We start from the raw sequence: 17,373 nt of genomic DNA, 5'->3' as shown, positions 1-17,373 counted from the left end.
GTGATATTAAAAAAATATAGAGAAAGAATTAAGTTAAGAAAGTGAAAAATTAAAGGAGGTAAAATGTATTTTATCTTAAATGATATGAAAAAAACCATAGATTTGAACCTGAATATATCAAAGGATAGTGGTACTCATCTCATGCATAAAAGCTTAAAGTTTCAATTTTTTTTTTATAGATAAAGATACTTATTTTATTCAAAATAAGAAAGTGATACAAATAGGAATATGTTAAGAAACATGATTGCTAGCTAATTATCTTAACGTCCTAACTAAATTATCAGCGACACGATTCACTTGACTCCTAAGTCCTAATAGAACTCACCAATCTTTACGATGACTCACCAAAAAGTTAGAAAAAGTCAAGAAAGCAACTCTGCATTTTGATAGAATAACATAAAAATCAGAAAAACTAGTAGAGTTTGCCAAAATGTCATACTTAAGGATGAAGCCCCATCGTTTGCATCATTTGGACCAGTCTGGTTGTACCTGTAATCAATAAAACATGCACTTTGTAGATAGAGTACTACAAAAAGGGACAAAAAGTAATAAAACATATTAAAGTAAAAACATTGAGAAGTTTATATAGAAAAGTATATATTTTGGGGAATTAATTTTTGTGCAATGACTTTATATACCCAATTTGCAAGGTGAGATTCTAGCTCTCCAGCACATCAAGTCTTTCATTTCATTGTTTTTTCTTATCATATTTTTGTGATTGAATGAGTACCTAGAAATCCTTTTCTTGTGTTTTCTTTTGGTTCCATGCTCTTAATTTTTCCATGCCAATTTGTATCCAGATTCCGTCTTTTTTTTTTTTTTTACTTTTTTTAATGAGTTTTATGCTTGTGTGTGTATTGTATTTGAGTTTAATGCCTATAAATTATATACTACAGTTGTAAAATAGATTTATAGTGTTATTTAATCATAAGTTATTGTTGAAATTATTTTAATATGTTTTAAAAGTTAACAAATTTACATATATAATAAATTATAATTGAATAATTATGTAAAATATTTTATACATAATTATTTTTTCTCATTTTATTTTTCTTCAAAATTACTGAATTTTTAACTTGTCAACTCAATCCTTTTAGTGATCTTTTATTTATTTATTATTTTTTCATGTAATATACTCCAAAGAATATTATTAGAGTTATCAAAATGAATTTAAATCTCATTAGTTAACCCGATCCATATTAGAGTTGTCAAAATAGAATTAAATCCATTAGCTAACCCGATGAGTTCGGGCTAAGTCATGTCATAAAACAAACAAATTTCATATTTGACGCGGTTCAAATTACACACGTCTAAACTAAAGTAAACCTTTGCGCCTTTGCTCACCCTATGTCTTCCCTCACCGTAAGCATCTCTCTCTCCCAGTGATTATGATTTCTTTTGCTGCACAGAATTATGGTTTCTTACTCTATTGATTCCTATGTTCAATATTGAACTCACCTCTACTTCTAATGTGCATGTTATGTTCAATGACTTCACTGTTACTTTCATTCTTACTGTTCTACTTCTACTATGATGATTTCATCTTCGGGTGTTTTGAATACCTCTTTTATTAGTTTTTCCCCCCTCTCTCGATGCTTAGCTTTGGTCCTTTTCTTTTGTTTATTTTTAATTTTCCAATTGAAAGCTTTCCTTTAATCCTTTTACGTGTGCTCATGCTCTTTTTCTTATAAAAAAATTGGAACAGTGAAGTATGTTTGGTTCATCAGGCATGGCACAGGAATCTGGTATGTTCATGGTTAACCAAACAATTGGCAGTGTTTTGTGCTGCAAATGTGGAATTCCAATGCAACCAAATGCTGCTAAGATGTGTGTGAAGTGTCTGCGATCGGAAGTCGATATTACAGAAGGACTGCTGAAGTGTCTAGTACTGGTGCATTGCCCTGAGTGTGAGAGTTACTTGCAACCACCAAGAAGTTGGGTCAAGCTGCAGCTGGAGTCAAAGGAGCTGCTGACATTTTGCTTAAAGAAATTGCAGAAGAATTTGAATTCGAATAAAGTGAGGTTGGTGCATGCTGAGTTTATTTGGACTGAGCCCCATTCCAGGAGAGTAAAAGTCAAGGTCAAGGTTCAGAAGGAGGTTCTTAATGGAGCAATACTTGAACAATCTTATCCTGTGGAGTATGTTCAACAAGAGCATATGTGTGAATCTTGTTCTAGGGTCCAGGCTAATCCTGACCAGTGGGTTGCTGCTGTGCAACTCAGGCAACATGTTTCTCACCGGCGTACTTTCTTTTACTTGGAGCAGCTGATTCTGAAGCATGGTGCGGCTGCCACTGCTATAAGAATCAAGCAGATGGAACAAGGTATTGACTTCTTTTTCTCTAATCGAAGTCATGGAGTCAAATTTGTTTAGTTTATAGGGAAAGTTGCTCCATTAAGGAGCCATCACGATAAGCAGCTTGTTTCTCATGATCCAAAGAGTAATAACTACAACTACAAATATACATTTTCTGTTGAAATCAGCCCTATTTGCCGTGAGGATCTAATCTGTGTGCCTCCTAGAGTTGCTGCTGGTTTGGGAAATATTGGTCCACTTGTGATTTGCACTAAGGTTACCAACAGCATTGCTTTGCTTGATCCATTTACCTTGAGGCACTGTTTCATAGATGCTGATCAGTACTGGAGAGCATCCTTCAAGTCATTACTTACTAGCAGACAATTGGTGGAATATATTGTGCTGGATGTGGAGACTGTTTCATCTGAGGTTACTATTGGTGACACGAAATATCGTTTAGCAGATGCTCAAGTGGCTCGTATTTCAGATTTTGGAAAGAACGACACGATATTTAACATCAAGACTCATCTTGGCCATCTTTTGAATCCTGGTGATTATGCACTTGGTTATGATCTGTGTGGGGCTAATAGTAATGACATGGAATTGGACAAGTACAAAGGACACATTCCTGAAGCAATTTTAATAAAGAAGAGTTATGAAGAGAAGCACCAAAAGAAACGTGGGAAGCCTCGTTCATGGAAGCTTAAATCACTTGAGATGGAGGTTGATGATAAGGGTAGAGTTGATCAAGGTAAAATGGTCTCAGAATATGAACAATTCATTCAAGATCTGGAAGAAAACCCTGAAATGAGGTTCAACATATCATTGTACTGAAATAAAGAGTACAAGCCATCTGATGGTGATGAATCTTCTGTTCCATTGGAGGAGTTGCTGGCTGATCTTGATCTGAGTGAGCATGAAGATGAAGAGGATAACATGACGGAATGAACAAAATCTTCTTCTATCTTGAATAGTATTTTATCGAATTTTGGTTTTTTGTTCATGTCAAAGGTTTTTTGACCCTCTCCCACTTTTGTTCTGTGTTAATTTGCAATCTCTGATGGTTTGTTTATTGAAAGAATGATAAGATGGTAGTTTTGCAGGCAGTAGTAACAATACTTATAAATAGATAGCTTTTGTGTTAGCATTCTTTTATCAGCTTGTCTGAAATGTCTTGCTCCTTTTGTATTAGGGGTGGATTGTGACTTTGTGGAGATAAAGTCGCCGTGACTTTCTCAAATTTTACATCATTAGATTAATTTGATGGTCCACCAGATTTTGTCACTTGTTTTAAAAGATTTTAATTTAAAACCATAAAAAATATTATTAAGCTTGTAGATTAACTATTGTATAATTATTTTAGTTTAATTAGTAGTCTCTAGATAGAAATTTACTGTCCATAATTGCTGTAGTTCTTATACTGTAAAAAATTTCTTTCTTGGTAAAAGACGTCTTACAATTGAATAACTGTCAGAAATTTGTAGACAATCTCAATAATATTAGAGACCACTAGTTAAACTAAAATAACTATGTATTATTAATCTCAGTGCTCAGTAGCATATACAAATTATTAGTTAAACTGAAATAAATATATAGAGAGAAAGTTTATCATTTCCGTTTTTGCCAAACTTGACCCAATTCATCCACTCAATGTAATTCATATTTTATCTTGTAATTGTTAACCACGACCGAAGAGGGTCCTCACTTTGATTAACGTAGTATTGGCTGAAAGAATTTTGTGAAGCATCTTCACCTCTGTTGGTGCTGTTGTTGCTAGCGTTAGGAACTTGAATTTGAGTTTCGCCCCATTTATAGTGCACAACTTTTACTATAAAAGCTGAGAAATGTAACAGAGTGGGTTCATTTATTCAGAATTTGTACATTTTATACAGTATTTATATGGCAAGGAAGATTGCAGAAATCAATGTCCTAAGCCTTACTGCAGAGTTCAAAAACCTAATACCTTAGAAACTTATTTGATAATCCTTGAAAGTATTTGATAAGCCTTACTGCAGAAGATTGCAGAAAGCAATGTCCTAAGCCTTACAATTTATACAGTATTTATATGGCAAGGAAGTATTCATATGATATTTGGAAATTATAAGCATAATACCTTAGAAAATTATTTGATAATCCTTGAAAGTATAAATAATTATGTTCATAGGAATATTTAAAATTAAAATATACAGATCCATAAACCTATTTGAGCTTATAAGGGTACAAGTTCCAATAGTGAGCAAGCATTCATCCCTTAGCAGGACACAAGATACCTGACATGTTTCTCTTCTAAAGGTTAAAATTTCAGGATGTTGCAACATGCACTGACGACATCAAAATTCTAATTACTAAATTAGTATTGGGGTGGTAAGACAATCAATGAAAAAGATTGCGATTGCGTAGATTGTAATTTTTTGTAACTGTGATTGGATTCTCTGCAACTTCTTGTATATGGTCAGGATCATCAAGGCAATTCACATCATCGGGTAAATCGGCATCTATCCATTCCGACCAACCCTCATAATCAGTATACAAGTCCCATGGCAACTCCTTTTCTTTTTGCATGCTGTTAACCTTGTTTATCAGAGTTAGCAGCATTTGATGGTTCAAGGTCTCATAATTCCTGCATGATTACAACAAGCAATTCTACAAGATATAAAATTTACATTTGAATAGCCAACTTCTAATATTTGTACACTTACTTGTAAGTGAAAATGGCATGTAGAAGTTGAATTAAAGCTGCTACCATGAAAAATAATCTGGCAATGTTTATTATCGAGCTTTGGTGCTCAATGTTATCACTTGTTAAACGGATAATGAGTACTTCCACAAAGAGAATAACATATAGATCTGTAAAAAGCCAATGATATTTAGTCAAACAATTAATTAGAGGTTTATAAACTAAAAACACTAATTGGTATACATACCAATATATAGGAATGGCCTGATATTGTATGTTTGCTTTGTACTTGTCAACATGAAGATGACAAAGATTAAAATGGAATAAACGAAGAAAGCTTTGATCATTCTTGATTCAAGTAACAAGGTATTTTGCAAAGCAAAAATCCTGTCAAAAACAACAAACATGGAAGCCTGCTTTGATTCAAAAGATTCCTGTAAAGTAAAAATAGTAGTTCCTTGTTAAAAATTCATTTATATAAAACCAATAGTCTACCAGAAATTGCAAACCTGAGAAGACAATATTTCCCTTGAGTTTTCCATTAAACGATCATGAAATCCTTGAATTTGTTGTTGACGCTGAATAAGTTCTTCATGTTGTCTATGCCCATATTCAGCAAAATATTGTCGGGTTTTCCTGCAATACACCAAGGAGCTCAACATATTTTCAAATATAATTTCTGAATTCAAATATTATGAGAGTTAACTTAGCTACCTGCTCTCTTCTAGTGCTTTGGATTGAAACTCAGTCAATGAGTTTAGTTCCTCAAGCGCTGTGGATTGTCCTTCTAAGAGTTGTTGTTGCTTATCTATGGAAATCCCAGCCATATTCCCAATATCTTCAGCTTTGCTTTTCAGGTTGTCCATCCTTGATCACATAGCATCTCCTACTTTAATTACCTCATTCTCAATGTCAATGGCTTCATTTCTTAACTTTTCAATTTCTTTGCCCAAATAATTGTAAGAGTCTTTGAGCATCGCTAACCCATCCTCCAAGTTTCTCTTCATATTCTCTTTCCCTTCGTTTAATTGTGTTTGTGATAGTGCAATTTTTGTAGTTTGCTCGTAAGCACTCCTCGAATGTGTTAATACAGAATCAATGTGACCTTCCAGATAATTAGCAGTTTGAACTACTTGTTTTGTGTGGCTACCAATTGAATCAAGAGAATCATGAATCTGTCTTGAGCCTTGTAATAGATATTCTGATTTCTCTTCAATGCTATCTAGCTTGTGCTCAACATACTGGGCTGAAGTTTTTAATTCAGTCACAAGTCTCTCAGTTTCATATTTGAATGCATGTGCCCTATAAAAGTATATAAAACATTAGTCAAGTTGAAACAAACAAATCAAAATAAAAAGAAAAAAACACAAATAAGAAAAGAAATATGAATTGGGAAAAGAAATTGCACTTAACTGCAACTGATAACAAATGGTGTTGGTTTCAAGGTAGAATTCAAGGTAAACCTTATGGGCAAGGTCATCTAAGGATCTTGAGCATACAACAATGGAAGACTTGGGGTCACAATGGGGAAAAGGAGACCTACCAGAATCCCTCTGAAAGCAATCACTTAGGTGCCAAGCCAATCTAGACCTCTTCTCATCAACAGCCAAGATTTCAGAACATCCAGCAAAAAGATGTTGGTAAGCATTTTGCCAACATGAGTTTGAGCTAATCATTTTCTTCTTAGCATTTTCTATTAACTTCACTCCCTTATGGTCGTTGAAGGACTCGATAGAGAACTCAGCACTAAAATTGCCTTCATTGGCGGCATGAGTCTTGCCACTAGAGGGAGTCTCCTTAGATGATGAAAACCAACCCCATGACTCACCTCTTAATAAGAAAGAGAGCAAAGTAAAAACAAGAAGATGATTCCCGTGATCCATTTGAGAAATTTATCAGAATTTTATGGCCAAGTTCTGCAATGATCAAGCCTGCATCATCAAACACACCATAAAATTAATCAACTTTTGCTACCAAAAACAATATGTTTCATAACTTATAGAGATCATGTTCCACAATCACTAAAAAAATAAAGGATGAAACCCAAAATATGAAATAAATTGAGAAGCTAAAACATGCCATATAAGCTTGGCATGTCGAAATTAAGATATAAATTTGACCAACAAAGGACCACAAAATCAAAATGTTTGTTTGGGACAAGAATGAATATGAAATAATTTCTAGAGGGTGTAAAGGTACAATAGGAATTATGATGGTTGGTTTTTAATATAATTTACTCCTAAATACTTACATTCAATTTTGTTTTAATTGCAGATAATTATTTGTTCTTTTTTTGTTCTGGACAACACCCAGTCTAATGTTTCATTGAAGAGCTTGGAGACTATCGAAACTCTTAATTTACATTACTGGTTTGGTTTTCTATGCCAAACCCCTTAGACCCTTTGGTTGGATGTCTCGAACCTAAAGTAGTAATCAACTGGGGCAAGTGGAAGAGAGTGAAGATGGCTAATTAAATCTTATCGTGGTTTTCTAATTCTAGCATAAGCAAAACTATAAACATTATTGATAACGCGGAATGCTTGAAAGAGATATATAAGGAAAGAGAAACTTGGGAACCAAGAAATATAAAGTCGGCACAAAACAAAGTAACACACCGAAGTTGTTATTACGAATCGCAAGTTACAGTTTTAGATTTCAAATAATCCATTAAAAAATATTTTACAACTTCACATCATGAAAGGGATCGTATCAATCAATTATCATTCTCTACGAAAATATAGGACCGAATTTAGTATTTCTAAACAATAATAATAAAGCAATAGAAAGGAATATTAAAAAAAAAACTGTGAAAGCATCCAACATCAAACACCCGTTACATAATTCTTTTCAATTAAAATAAAGTGACTGCTATACAGCGACAACTATTGAATTACATAAAGTAGTATCAAGGATTTCCAAATAAAAAAAGAAAAGAAACTGTTAAAAATAAATATTTCGTATCTTTTTATGCTATCATGCATTAACATGAATTTAGAATCTGGATTTTGAATTTGATGGCTAAATAACTAGTAAATTAATATCGCTCAACTGTGGCACCGTTTTGCCGCTGCAATACCAAAAAATGATAGCCCGAATGAAAACCAAAAAGAAGGAAAGGGCCCTTAAAGTTTGAGACAAAACACAAATGAACGAAATTTCAAGTCAAGCAGCAAAAATTCCAAGTTAAAATAATATATATAAGCAGACAATAATTTTCATTTTATAAAATCGATTTTGTAAGATTAAGTTTTACTGGAATTGAAATTCTAAAAGATAAATGTTGAATGAGTGAATGGCACACTAGATATGCTGTTATTCTCAGACACAGAGAGAGGGAGAGAAACTAACCTGTAGAAAGGAAAGAGCGCGTTTCACTGTAAATTGAAGTTGTCAACGTTATATTGGAGGAAGGAAACAATGGGACACAACTTTTGACGGTTCAAAAGACAAACCAATAAAACGGTGCGTTCGGTCCGAAAAGGCGCGTAACCGTTACAACCCCTTTTTTCTCCATCGTTTCAGAATCGATACTCTTTTCGAGCCACCCTTTGTACCTCGCATCCCCAATTGACGTTCGAGAACAACCACGACCAACTTCCTTTGCTGGTTTATTTTGTTCAACCACCCAATCTGCTTCCTCTTATTTTTTTTTTCTGTGTACAAACATGACGTTTAATTTAATAAATTAAAGAATAATTGAATAACAGTAATAAAAAATTAAAATATAATAAATTATTTCAAACATAATACACTAAATAATAAAAAAAAAACATTAAGGACTAGTTTATTTAAGCTTATTTTTTAAAATATTTTTTTAAAAATAAAATAAACAATTTTATGATTTTCTAATGTATTTTCTTAAACTATTTTTACTTAAAATAAATAGTTTTTTTTATATTTTTTTAAAGAAACAAATCATATCTTCTTATTAAAAAAACACTTGTATAAAAACGTTTAAAGTTTTTTTTTAGTTTAAACAAACACATCATAAATATGATATAATAAATTAAAGAATAATAGTAATAGAAATATGTATATATAGAAGTGTTTTAAGTAGAGGTAAATAGAATCCTTGTGCAAAAATTGGATATGCATTTAAAATAGATACTTGAATTATTATATATATATTGTGATGGATATGGAAATAAATCAAATAATCTCTTCTTTTATATATGAAAAAACATTTTTAATCTGCATGGTCTAATTATTGATGTTACAAATTTCTATAAAAAGATTTGATAGGTCACTTGCATAATTAATGATCCTCGAGTTACAAGTTTTCATATCTTTTCCGATCCTAAGTAGAATCTTATTTTAACAACAATGAAACCACCTAATGGTAGGGCTGTAGTCATAATAGTATATTATATAAAAATAATTACTCATTTTTCATATTATTTTTAAACGAGTACAGGTTTTTTCTTTTTTTATTTATTAAAATGTCAGAATTTCAATAAAAATTCATGTTAAGAATTGATCCTAGGCATTAAGGAATTGACGGCTTGATCATAAAGTCATACGGACAACATCTTAGTATTTGAAATTGTCTAACCCATTGAGCTTCTTCTCAGGAAACGAATTGGATGGAGCTAGGTCATGAGAGTAAGTCGAAAGTGATTGAGGAAGAGGATCGAGTGTTAAAATCAATTGAGGAAAAATGGAGTGTGCGATCCACATAAGAAAAAGAAAAGAAAAGAAAATGTTATTATTTGTTGTTTTTATATTTTCAAATAAATATTTGTTCTTACAAGAGTCATGCTCTCTCTCTATATAAAGTCAATGCTTTATTTGTCTCAGGTTGAGTATGTATATGAAAGAAAAAGTCAAAAAATAAGTAGATGCAAGGATAAATTATATTTATTTATACATTCTTAACTTATTCCCTATTATTATTGTTAAAACTATTTATAATGAGCTTACCATTGTAATTAAATAAAGCAAAAATGAGATATAAGACATAGTTTAGTGGTATTAAAAATTATAGAGAAAGAATTAAGGTAAGAAAGTGAAACATTTAAGGAAGTAAATGTATTTTTTATCTCAGATAATATGAAAAATAATATAGATTCAAACTTAATTATATCAAAGGATAGTGGTACTCATCCCAAGCATAAAAGCTTAAATTTCATTCAGAAAAAGAAAGTGAGTACAACTGGAAATATGCTCAAAAACATGTTTCCTAGCTAATAATCTTGATGTCCTAGTTAAACTGTGAGGGACATGATTGGTTTGATTCCTAATAAAATTCACCATAAAATTTTAAAAAGGAAAAAAAGCAAATCTACATTTTGATAACATAAAAATAAGAAAAATCATTAGATAGAGTTTGCCAAAATGCCATCAATGACGGTTTTACAATCAAGTTCAAACACAACATTTTATGAACCAAGTTCAGTGACCCATTGGATGGCTTCATGTTTTAACTTCAATACAAATATACAGCGTTTTAGGTTCATAAATTTTTTTATGACAATACTACTCGCAATTTTTATTTATTCAAACATTGATAAATGATGCATAACAAAACGAAACGGAAACATATATATATATATATATATATATATATATATATATATATATATATATATTATATGGAAGTGTTCAACACATCCATGACTAGTTTTCTTTTCTGTTCTTTATGGCACATATGTAAATTCAATATCATCAAAGCATCCACTCAGAGGCGAATCCATGCATACTTAAGGATGAAGCTCCAACGTTTGCATCATGTGGATTAGTCTGGTTGTACCTGCAATCAATAAAACACACTTTGTAGATAGAGTACTACAAAAAGGAATAAAGCATATTAAAGTAAAAAAAATTGAGAAGTTTATGCAGAAAAGTATATATTTTTGGGAATTAATTTTTGTGTAATGACTTTACCCAATTTGCAAGGTGGGATTCACTCCCATTGGCTGGAAGAACCCCTCTGATTGAGGTGGAAAGTTGGTGTATTGGATGCTAGGCCCTCCAGCTTCCAAAGCTAGACTTACTTGAACTTGTGAATTATTAGTTTCTTCCAACTGTTTCAACAGAGATTATTTTTATCAAAAAGCAACCTAACAAGATTTTAAATCAGTTGGTTGAACAAATACACGAGTTATTATAAATTTTCTAATATTTTTTTAATTTTTACGGATATGAAAAAAAACTTAACAGCTAAAACTAAATTGTAAATCAGTAAATATCAAAGATTTTTATTTTTTTTTCTACACGTATCTTTTATGAGAAACAATTAATTTGATTGAGGCATTAAACACTAAATGTGAAATATGAAGGCGCCTCCTTGTTACAATAGAAGTCGTGATTCACCACATTATAAGGGTGCAATCCCTTCTACTAGATACAATCCTCATTCATTTATCATAAAGATTTTATAACATAAATTTACCCTCCGGTTAGCTTACCATACCCTGAAGTGATTTCATAATGATAAGAACTAATATTTCAAGCTAATAAGAATCAGTATTCATGGATTGTAAGTTATTGTCAAGGTAACTATGGTCCTATTACCAGGGGAAAAAGGTCATAATAAAATAAAAACCTGAAATTAATGAAACTAATATTATGTTGAACCTTCCAAATTAGGTAATACACTAATATTGATATAAAAAAAAAAAAAAGCTCATTTCTTCATATCCTTGCAAGGCTAGTTAGCTACTAGCCAATATCGAGAATGCTTCACCAAATAAAAATTGAAGTTTGATCAGATCACCTATACGAATGAGTATGTACAAGGTACAACTAATAATCTAATCAAAACTTTAAATAAAAATTTGCACTTGATTTGGAAATAATTATTACCTTACTCCTTAACACATTATTGGTTTCAATAAGCAATGTTTCCTGCATTGAATTTGTAAAAGCCAAGGTTACACCAAAGAATAGGACGGTATCAGAATGTTCTAAGGAATAAAAAACATGAACCTACCCGGTGATGAAGATCAGAAAGTTGGTCAAGCATGAATTGAGTCTGAAAAATATTGTAAAATATATGTTAAAATCTATCTAAGAAATTAATAAAAGAGAAAACAGAAAAGAGATGTGAAAGCATTTGTAAAGAGAAAGAACACTAATTAATCCGAGCTAGCTAATCAAGAAATTTAACAAGTGTAATATACTTTAGAAATAATTAAACATCCCCAAAACCTCCTTTTCTTTTGTACTAAAACTGATATTTGAGAAGTGCAAATAACGTAGAATGCTGATTATTGAAATTGAAGCTTACCTTTGTTGACCTAATATTCTTCAGTGCTGTCTCCAGTTGATTCTCAAGCTGCTCTAGCTCATTTGTATTCATTTGGGCAAGATCTTCCCCAAGTAGGTTCCTACATATTATTTAGAATCTTAATATTTTATTTTTTTTACAATAGACTCTTAATGTTCAATATATATATATATATAGTAAAGACACAATATATAGAATATCAACTTTAAATCTGAAAACATAGCAGGTAAGTTAATTACCTTTGAGAACATTGCAAAACTTCTACCCTTGCTTTTAATCTCAAATATTCCTGATAGTTCTGTCAATAGTAGCATATTTGTATAAGAAAATTGTTTCTTGTAATTAATAGCTGATATAAAAGAAGACTTAATTACCTGAGAGTCATTAATTGGACGGGTGGTCTCCAGTGCACTGTAGCTGTACTTCTGGTACTTCTCCAGTGTTTTCATCATACTGTGTCATTAAGAAACAACTCAATCAGCATATGGGATCATTGCTTTGTAAATGAGAAGTTTTGATAATTTTTTGAACGAAAAATTGCAAGATAATAATTAAGTTTGAAAACTGCATATTTGGAGTGAGAAAATACTGTACAGTCTACACCCTAAACCCTAATTAAGCAGAGAAAAATGCATGTGTGTGTATGCAACATTGTTAATTTAATTGGTAGCCACTCAATGACTATGGAAGTGGAACCATAACTGCAAACCATCTATAAATTCCTACAAAAGTTTTCATACATATGCGAACAAAACATTTTAGTATGATCTGTAGGCCCTTATAATAAGTCAACAGATACACTACACACACTCATGAAGAATTTGAAACCTTGTGACCTGCTAATGTCTAGCTTTACTAGGGATTAGCTATTCCAAAGGGTCTTATCAAATAATAGAATCATAGCAAATTTTCTCTCTTTTCTTTCAATTTTTCGGAAAATGTAAACACGCGTGAGTTGATCAAAAGTAAGCAACACAAATCACAACAATTATGATATGGCATTGCCTACAAATCAATTGGCACAAATATATACACAGAGCAAGCAAACAAAAGGTTGTGAGTATTATTAGAATATCCAACGGTTTAAACTTTAATATTCCTTTTAATCAAATCAAATTATTTGAAAGGAAAAGTATGCTGTCCCTTTTAGCAGCTAAAAACATCACTATCGATACATTTCCTATACTTGCATTTCAAGATCGATAAAACTTCTTGATATGCTTTAATTAACTAATTAGTATTCTTATTCTTGCATTATACTTTCCATGTTTTCTTGATTTATTTCTGGTATTGTTGTCGTATAGGATTTTTCTTTTAACAATAATAATGACATATTGACTGGAAGACAAGCCATCATTTTAGCCGACATTTTTATATTATTTATCTAAATGATTGCTTGATTTGTATGTGTACATTTAGTTAAATAGCTAGAGATTATGGATCACATTATAAACATATTACATTATATACTGCTTCAGTCTTTTTAATTTTTTTTCTACCTTTAACGTCTCCTGCTGACCATATGCTAAAGAGCCTAAAATGCTAAAATCCAAATTATTCAACATGTAGGCATATTGTAAAATGATTTTTGTTTTATCTATTGTTAATTAGGGTAAAAAAAATACTTTCACTCAATCCCGTGTTATTAATCACATAATTAAATAAGTCTAATTTTTCAAACGCTTGTGATAATTTGATTATAATATAAAAATAATCGACAGTGAAAAATAAACTAAACATTATAATTAATTTAATGATCTTAAGGTCAAAATTAAGGTATAGTATATCGTCTCTTGAAAAAGTGATCGCAGGATTTTGTGCACAAAGTTAACTAAAGTTATTGCTGGGAAGAGATAAAAAGGAATGCAAAACCTTTTACCAAGTAAATTTAAAGCAAAAATATTCTTAACTGGAAATATTATGAACAAGAACATGTATTCAATATGTCAAGAATGTAAACCAATGCAACTTTATGCATGTAAATTCTCCCTATCTACGGCCGAACAGTTAATTAATTAGACAATTTTTAAATTTCTCGCAGCAGGTAACCGTCAAATTCAAATATCTTCTTAGTTTACGTTTTTTGAGAGACCATACAATGACCCAATGGTCATAAAAACAATGACAATAACCATTATACACTAAAGTTTTGGAGACATTAATTAATAACTATTGAAAAGTTGAAAACCATGACGCATCTAGATAGAACACGACAATTTGCATTCATATGTATCCACAAAGTCGTGAAGCCTAAGACAAAGCTAATTTCTAACGATCAAGAAAAACTTAGTACAACACCATCAAAACCTTTGAAGTGTATGAGAGAGATTTCTATTAGAAGAAAAGAAGAACAAAGCTTGATTTACAAGGTCATTTTTTGAAGAAAACATGAAGCGGAAGGAAGAAAATGTATAGATTAATGGATAAGTCAAAGGGATCAAGACAGTATAAATTAAATGTAGGAGTTTTAGTTTGATTACTCGTTATTTGCTTCAATTAATTATATATAATCTTCTATTCTTTCATTTGAACCATGTTAAGTCACTAACCACTATATTTAATTTCTGAAAGAAGAAAAAAAAGTGTTTTTGTCTTTTAGTTTTGCATATCAAACCAGCTATTCCACAACGGTTTTGAGGATAGACGTTGATTTACAGCCTTAGAAGCTAAAGGACACACTCTCTCTCTTTCTCTCTGGGTCTGAGCAATCCTTAAATTGTAATGCAAAGTAAAACAGGTTTTCGTATCAAACATCCCATCTCTGACACCAAATCACAACAGTAAATCCTGACCTGGACGGTTAATGCACTGTCTCTAATCAGAAATAAAAAATAAAAAAAATTGAATCAATTGGTTATTATTAGGCCAGTTCATGTTTTTCTTTTATGTAATGATCAAAACGAACCAAGTTAAATAAATTTAACAAACTTTGGCAAAAAAAATTAAGAGGTCAGTTAGGAAGCCAAATTCACATTAGCTCATACAATTTTTTTTAAAACAAAGGATTAATGATTTTTACACTCTTCTATTCCAGAAATGATCTTGCCCTAGTCCGGGAGGGTATGTGTGTCCCATCTGAAATAGAAGAAGCAGCAAAGCTTTTTCAAAACAACATCTGAAAGATACAAAAACGAAAATTTTCCCACTTTTGACACTCCTTCATTCCTCATATAGAGGGGTAAAAAGATAGAGTTTCAGATCTTCACATGAAGTATAGGAATTAAATAAAACAACTTCGTTTGTTGCCTATAAAATTGTAGAAAGAAAGCAGAGAGGAAAGATGGGAACTTTACATTTCCCACAAGTCAGGAAAAAGGAAAAAAAACAAAGATGGAATAATATATTGGAAGGCAAAAAAAGATCTTTTTAATTTTGGGTGTAAGCTGATGAAAACTTAATTATATGTAGTTTGAATCAATCAGCAAATAGTTAGAGGTTGAGAAGAAGAAGCACTGAAGCACAGATCTTGAACAAAAAATGCTCCAAATTAATTAACAAAAACACTTGTGCGTAAAAGAAAAATCATTGCCAACATGTTTGCACTTATGCACTCATTCGAAAAAAACATGACACACACATAAGCACATCCAATAGAGTTTATATATGTATGTATAAATACCTTGAGGTGCTGCTGAACTCATAAAGCTTGCCACGGTTGGAGAAGATGATGAGGGCAACCTCAGCATCGCAAAGTACTGAGAGCTCATAAGCCTTCTTGAGCAACCCATTTCTCCTTTTGGCAAATGTGACTTGCCTGTTAATTTTGTTCTCTATCCTCTTCAGTTCAACTCTCCCTCTTCCCATCTTTTTTGTTTCTCTCTCTACCTCTCTTAACACACACTCTCTGGAAACTCCCTTTCCTGTATTGGTTAAGAGATGAGAGTGCTTTTTTAAATGGTCTCTTTGCTTAGGGTACCAAAAGGGATAAAACAATAGTGCAAGAGAGGAAATAAAAGATGAAACCTGAAAAAGGTTGCCTTGTGATGTTTGGTTTTCATCTCTCTGCCGTATAGCCACTATAATATATATGTTTAATCAGCTAAACAATAAAATTGGAAACTTTTTGTGCTTGCATACTAATTTGACATACTTTCTCAAATATCTCGTTTGTACCTTATCTTAGTACCCCAAAAAGTTGAACTTAATCCTTGTTTGGCCATTGTTATTAGGCTACTAACTATATAGGGGTCCATAGGTTGCCAAAAAAATATCTAGCTAGGTCATTAACTTCCCACAATTCCACAGTATATTATGATGCATCACATTGGCCACATCCAAAACTTTATTAGTCTAACTGCATGACATATATTTACTATTTCATTGGACTTTGGTTATGCTTGAATAGGAAATATTTAGTAAGTAGGGTTGTGTTCACTTTCATCACCAACCAGATTTAACATTGGCACACATGAGATACAGGTGTCAGGTTAAGAACATCATTCTTTTTTTATTAGCAAAAAGAAAGAACATCAATTTTTCTAGCTTGATTGTTTGCTTTCTTTTTTTATTTTCTTTTAAGGGGAAAAAAGGAGCATTCTTACTTCTTAGGTGCAGGACAATAAAGAAGTTTTAGAGTATGGAGGCTTAATTGAGCTATTTGTTGCATAATTGCATTAAGTAGCCTATTTTTTTATAGGCATTGAAGGCAGACAAACTCAAGTATGGAGGCAATCAAACGTACGTGCAATTTATCAACAACAACAAAAAAAAATGATGTCTCGTTGTCTCAAACTAAATTAGCTTTTGCTCCTAAAAGCAACTGGAAGGGTATGTTTAGATTTGAATTATTTAAAATCATATTGAAATATCATCTTATTTAATTATGGATGTTCGTATGTTTGGTTATATATTGAGGTATTGATTATATGCCTAAAGATCTTTTTGGAGTTGAAACAATTTTTTGTGTTAGATATAAAATTTTATACTGAATTTATAATACTAATTTAATTTTAAAATAAAATATTTAAACATAAATCATTTTACCTCAAATTTAATTTTAACCAAAATTAATTTAAATAAAAGTAAACATGAGGTAACTTTTTATATTGTGAATGAGAATTTTATTCTTTTATTACAAAATTTCTAATAGAAGTGGAAAAAATGTAACTTTTGTGTTGAAAGTGAAAAAAGTGTAACTTTTAGAACAAACATATTTGAATATAAATTACTTTA

At 31.4% G+C, this 17,373-nt stretch overlaps 2 protein-coding genes and 1 pseudogene across 4 annotated transcripts; 1 reads left to right on the top strand and 2 right to left on the bottom strand.

Annotated features, from left to right (window-relative positions):
• Nucleotides 1-1,729: 1,729 nt before the first annotated feature.
• LOC100813199 (60S ribosomal export protein NMD3-like) lies at nucleotides 1,730-3,244 on the top strand (annotated as a pseudogene).
• A 1,153-nt stretch (nucleotides 3,245-4,397) lies between these two features.
• On the bottom strand, nucleotides 4,398-8,605 carry LOC100812661 (protein GAMETE EXPRESSED 1). Of its 3 annotated transcripts, none has more exons than XM_006600540.3 (7): nucleotides 8,322-8,605; nucleotides 6,387-6,904; nucleotides 5,688-6,275; nucleotides 5,483-5,609; nucleotides 5,221-5,407; nucleotides 4,996-5,143; nucleotides 4,398-4,916 (listed from the first exon to the last, which is right to left on the bottom strand). In XM_006600540.3, exons 3-7 carry the CDS (start codon nucleotides 5,837-5,839, stop codon nucleotides 4,670-4,672), a joined length of 861 nt encoding a protein of 286 aa, XP_006600603.1. In that variant the 5' UTR covers nucleotides 5,840-6,275; nucleotides 6,387-6,904; nucleotides 8,322-8,605; the 3' UTR covers nucleotides 4,398-4,669. The 3 variants fall into 3 exon arrangements, with proteins under 3 accessions (XP_006600603.1, XP_040867040.1, XP_040867039.1); XM_041011106.1 differs by lacking the exon at nucleotides 8,322-8,605 and adding an exon at nucleotides 7,225-7,654 and having other exon boundaries at nucleotides 4,421-4,916; XM_041011105.1 differs by lacking the exons at nucleotides 4,398-4,916; nucleotides 4,996-5,143; nucleotides 5,221-5,407; nucleotides 5,483-5,609; nucleotides 8,322-8,605 and adding an exon at nucleotides 7,225-7,666 and having other exon boundaries at nucleotides 5,842-6,275.
• A 1,959-nt stretch (nucleotides 8,606-10,564) lies between these two features.
• Nucleotides 10,565-16,201, bottom strand: LOC100804810 (agamous-like MADS-box protein MADS2). The gene is made up of 8 exons (XM_003549530.5): nucleotides 15,821-16,201; nucleotides 12,576-12,654; nucleotides 12,441-12,499; nucleotides 12,202-12,301; nucleotides 11,905-11,946; nucleotides 11,778-11,819; nucleotides 10,857-10,996; nucleotides 10,565-10,722 (listed from the first exon to the last, which is right to left on the bottom strand). Exons 1-8 carry the CDS (start codon nucleotides 16,003-16,005, stop codon nucleotides 10,638-10,640), a joined length of 732 nt encoding a protein of 243 aa, XP_003549578.1. The 5' UTR covers nucleotides 16,006-16,201; the 3' UTR covers nucleotides 10,565-10,637.
• Between the last annotated feature and the right edge of the window lie 1,172 nt (nucleotides 16,202-17,373).

This window comes from Glycine max, chromosome 17 (assembly GCF_000004515.6).
Source record: "Glycine max cultivar Williams 82 chromosome 17, Glycine_max_v4.0, whole genome shotgun sequence".
In the NCBI taxonomy this organism is placed as follows: Eukaryota; Viridiplantae; Streptophyta; class Magnoliopsida; order Fabales; family Fabaceae; genus Glycine; species Glycine max.
The sequence above is the reverse complement of the archived record's forward strand: the minus strand, read 5'-3'. Positions and strand labels throughout refer to the sequence as shown.